Here is a 3,861-nt window from a genome sequence, read left to right on the forward strand (position 1 = left end):
TTGATTGAAAGTTTAAAAAAAAAGTTTTTAAATAGGAGATTGTCCAGTCTGCCTGGAAGTTTCCATAATATGCTGTTATTTAAGCAAATGACTTATCTCTTTGAGAGTAAACTTGCCCTAAAGTGATAAGCAGTTTTTAATTATGTGGTTCCAGAATAATAATCTGATGAGGTTAAATAAAGTAGGTAGTGGGTGATATCCGAAGTACAAACTAAAAATGAATTACCACTCGAAAGTAAGAACTGTGGATTTAATTTGTAAAGGCACTAGCTCCATACAAGTGTGATGCATGTTCTGCAGTCTTCCATAAGTAGAACTGATTAGAAATATATATTCATTTTTGTCTTTTTAAAAANTAACACCCAGTGCTCATCCCCATAAATTCTGAGAGAGAGAGAGAGAGAGAGAACGAACAGGGGAGGGTCAGAGAGAGAGGGAGACACAGAATCTGAAGCAGGCTCCAGGCTCTGAGCTAGCTGTCAGCACAGAGCCCGACACGGGGCTCGAACCCAACCACCATGAGATCATGACCTGAGCCGAAGTCGGACACTTAACCGACTGAGCCACCCAGGTGCCCCCCATTTTTATCTTTTAATTTTAGTAATGAATTGAATTGTTGTTACTGAATACATTCACTAAGTATATTAGGTAAGTGTCCCCAAAGCTACTGGTGTGATATTCTCTGATGACAAAAGCAAAAGGATAATTTCAGTAAAGAACTCTATTTTTTATGATATGATGGTGTATGTTAATATACGAAATATTCTGAGATGTTCTGTGGTACAGACATGTGTATCCTTAATTTCCAAAATATATTTACTCACTGGGCTGTTATCATGTATAATCTACTTAATTGATAAAGAAATTTTGATCTCTCATCATATTAGAACAGTACTTATAGTTGGGAGAATTTTTCTAGAAAGGCTACCTATAAATTATAATAAAATCTCAGTTTTCTATGATGTTCAAAACACTTTTTGTCCAGTTTTAATGATTTTAATGGTCATGATCTAAGAATACAGAAATTTAGCTTCTCAACACTCTGTCTAAAAGCTGATCATAAATATGAATATTTGCCTTGAGTTCTCGATTGCCAGACTTTGCTCTCACACATTACATGGTCCTTCACATACCCTGGTGACAAATAAAGGTTAAGTTTTGGGTTGTGTTTTTGAAAGTCACTGTTGTTACTTTAGGGTTACTCTATCCTACATACTCCCATTAAATTTTGTAGGTTCTCTAGCATTTATACCCCTGTGAATAATGTTACTATGTACTTATATGTATCCCTGACCCCAAATTCTATTGTTTCTGGAGAATAGCACATACTGCTTTGTCTTATATAAGGGAGCAATTCAACCAATGAAGCTATTTCATATATATTATAAAGTAAAAAGAAAAGTATGTATTTGCATGAATCTTATGTTGTCTTTATAATTGTTAGGATCAGTATGCCAAAGAATGATATTAAGGTATATCTGTACATTTATAGCCTTGTATCCTAAGTAACTCCTTCACCACATAACCCATTTTATTGGGATAATTCTCATTACTCACTGCTAGGTTGTAGTTCTCTGTGGTAACTAACTTGTAATCAAACTGTTGTTATTTTCTAGTAATATATACTGGAATTGACTCCAATTGGTATAATTAGGTTAAACTAATATGCATTATGCAAATTGTTTTGCATGATAACTTTATGGACACTGTGGTATAAGTTAATCAGTTTCTTTTCTAACTTACTTGTGATAATCTGACAGCAACCAAAATTTAAATTAGAATAATTTGATCACTTGCTGATATTTGCTGGAGCTGGCAGAGAGAATTTATTGTTTGAGTCTCTGCACACTACGGGTTTGGACCCACTCCTGTAGCAGGCTCAGAAGTGTACAAGTCATATACAGACATACGAGTGAATATAACTCAGTCAAAAATATCCACTCAGTATAGAAAATACAGCAATTTTTATACTTACTTAAATTTCAAAAGTCAGTCTCATTAGGAAGCTTTTAAGTATCTATCAGACAAAAAGCAAGGCCCATTAAAGGATTTAACTTCACTTTCCTAAATCCATAATTACTCTGAAATTTAACTGAAATTTTACACAGAATGACTGAATAAAGATCACTATTAAGGAATATTGTCCACATGCAAGTATCTCATTATATCTTATCCCTGTCACATCTCATATACGTGTGTGTGTGTGTGTGTGCGTGCGTGCGCGCGCGTGCATAATGTCTTGTCTTTGGTCAGATTTATAAATCCCAAGATAAATGAGTATCCGTCTTAAATATTAGATGTAAACAGTTATTTCCTACTGAAAATACCTTAAATAGCTATTCTTTATTGCTGACTTCAAAGGATAATTTCTTTTCCTAATAACCCAAATAGGAGAGAAATAAATCATTTCATTTCATTTTTGATAACTTTTGGCAATTAAAAATAACTATTGATATTTTATAGGAGGCTACATTGTAAGAGCGGTTTAAGAGAGTTTCAGAATTTCATCTTCTTTGAAAGTGTGATATTCTTTGCAATAACCTGCAAAGCATGCTGACTAATAATGTTGTCCTCCCAACAGAAAATCCAATCAGATTTAACAAGTCATGAGATCAGTTTAGAGGAGATGAAGAAACATTACCAGGGAAAGGAGACTGCCCAAAGGATGCTATCCCAAATTGATGTGGCCCAGGTACATGTTACTGCGTAAACTAAGGAACTGGTTTTAATTGGGTATTAAAACATACTCTGTATTAGACACTTTGATTATTAGCAAAATTAAGATTGAGGGTATTATTTGAAAACTACATTATGATGTATAACTAATACAGATTTGGGGGGTTGTCCATTTTAAGGATAAAATTAATAAATTTTATTTAATACCATGTTAAGAACAACTACTGAATTCTCCCAAATACATGTATTCTTTGTGCTGGAAAGGTAGAAAAGAATTGCTTTAGGTTTTGGTTTTTTTTTTTTTTTTTTTTTTTTTTTTTTTTTTTTTTTNAGGAGTAAAGAAAAATCTCTTAACCAAAATAAAAATGCCCATTGTTTGGAATGTGAAATTATAGCGGTGCTTTCTTAAATTGTCTTTACAGAAAAAATTGCAAGATGTTTCCTTGAAGTTTCGGTTATTCCAGAAGCCAGCCAATTTTGAGCAGCGTCTCCAGGAAAGTAAGATGATTTTAGATGAAGTGAAGATGCATTTGCCTGCATTGGAAACAAAGAGCGTGGAACAGGAAGTAGTACAGTCACAGTTAAATCATTGTGTGGTATGTATTTCTGGTGACAAATGTGCAGCTCCTCCTGAACTTTCCTTCTTAAGAAGTATGTGAGGATCCTCTTTTATAGCAGAAGGTTGTTTTCAGATAACTACAATAATTATATGATGTAATTTTAAGATTAAGAACAAACATTAGCACATGCATGTTGAGAGACAAGAACATTTAGTGAAATAGTAGCATTTTAATACATCCTCTGTAGGTGTCTTTTTTGAATCCAGAATTCCCTAAGGACTGTGTAGAATATAAGAGGAAATCCCCTTTATTTAATTTTTTTAAGTTTATTTATTTATTTTGAGAGATAGAGAGTGAGCAGGGGAGATGTAGAGACAGAAGGAGAGAGAGAGAATTTTAAGCAGGCTCCACACTGNTGTATCCTAAGTAACTCCTTCACCACATAACCCATTTTATTGGGATAATTCTCATTACTCACTGCTAGGTTGTAGTTCTCTGTGGTAACTAACTTGTAATCAAACTGTTGTTATTTTCTAGTAATATATACTGGAATTGACTCCAATTGGTATAATTAGGTTAAACTAATATGCATTATGCAAATTGTTTTGCATGATAACTTTATGGA

The 3,861-nt window shown here is 33.4% G+C and overlaps 1 protein-coding gene across 1 annotated transcript in view; it reads left to right on the forward strand.

The window, feature by feature from the left end:
- Positions 1–3,335, forward strand: part of LOC144216192 (dystrophin-like) — a 68,178-nt gene extending 64,843 nt beyond the window's left edge. The window contains exons 8-9 of the mRNA XM_077745469.1: positions 2,582–2,692; positions 3,099–3,335. Coding sequence (XP_077601595.1) covers positions 2,582–2,692; positions 3,099–3,335 — 348 coding nt within the window. The remainder of the gene's footprint in view (positions 1–2,581; positions 2,693–3,098) is intronic.
- The last annotated feature ends 526 nt before the right edge of the window (positions 3,336–3,861 follow it).

The sequence above is a fragment of the Crocuta crocuta genome, unplaced genomic scaffold (assembly GCF_008692635.1).
Source record: "Crocuta crocuta isolate KB4526 unplaced genomic scaffold, BGI_CrCroc_1.0 scaffold598, whole genome shotgun sequence".
Classification (NCBI taxonomy): domain Eukaryota; kingdom Metazoa; phylum Chordata; class Mammalia; order Carnivora; family Hyaenidae; genus Crocuta; species Crocuta crocuta.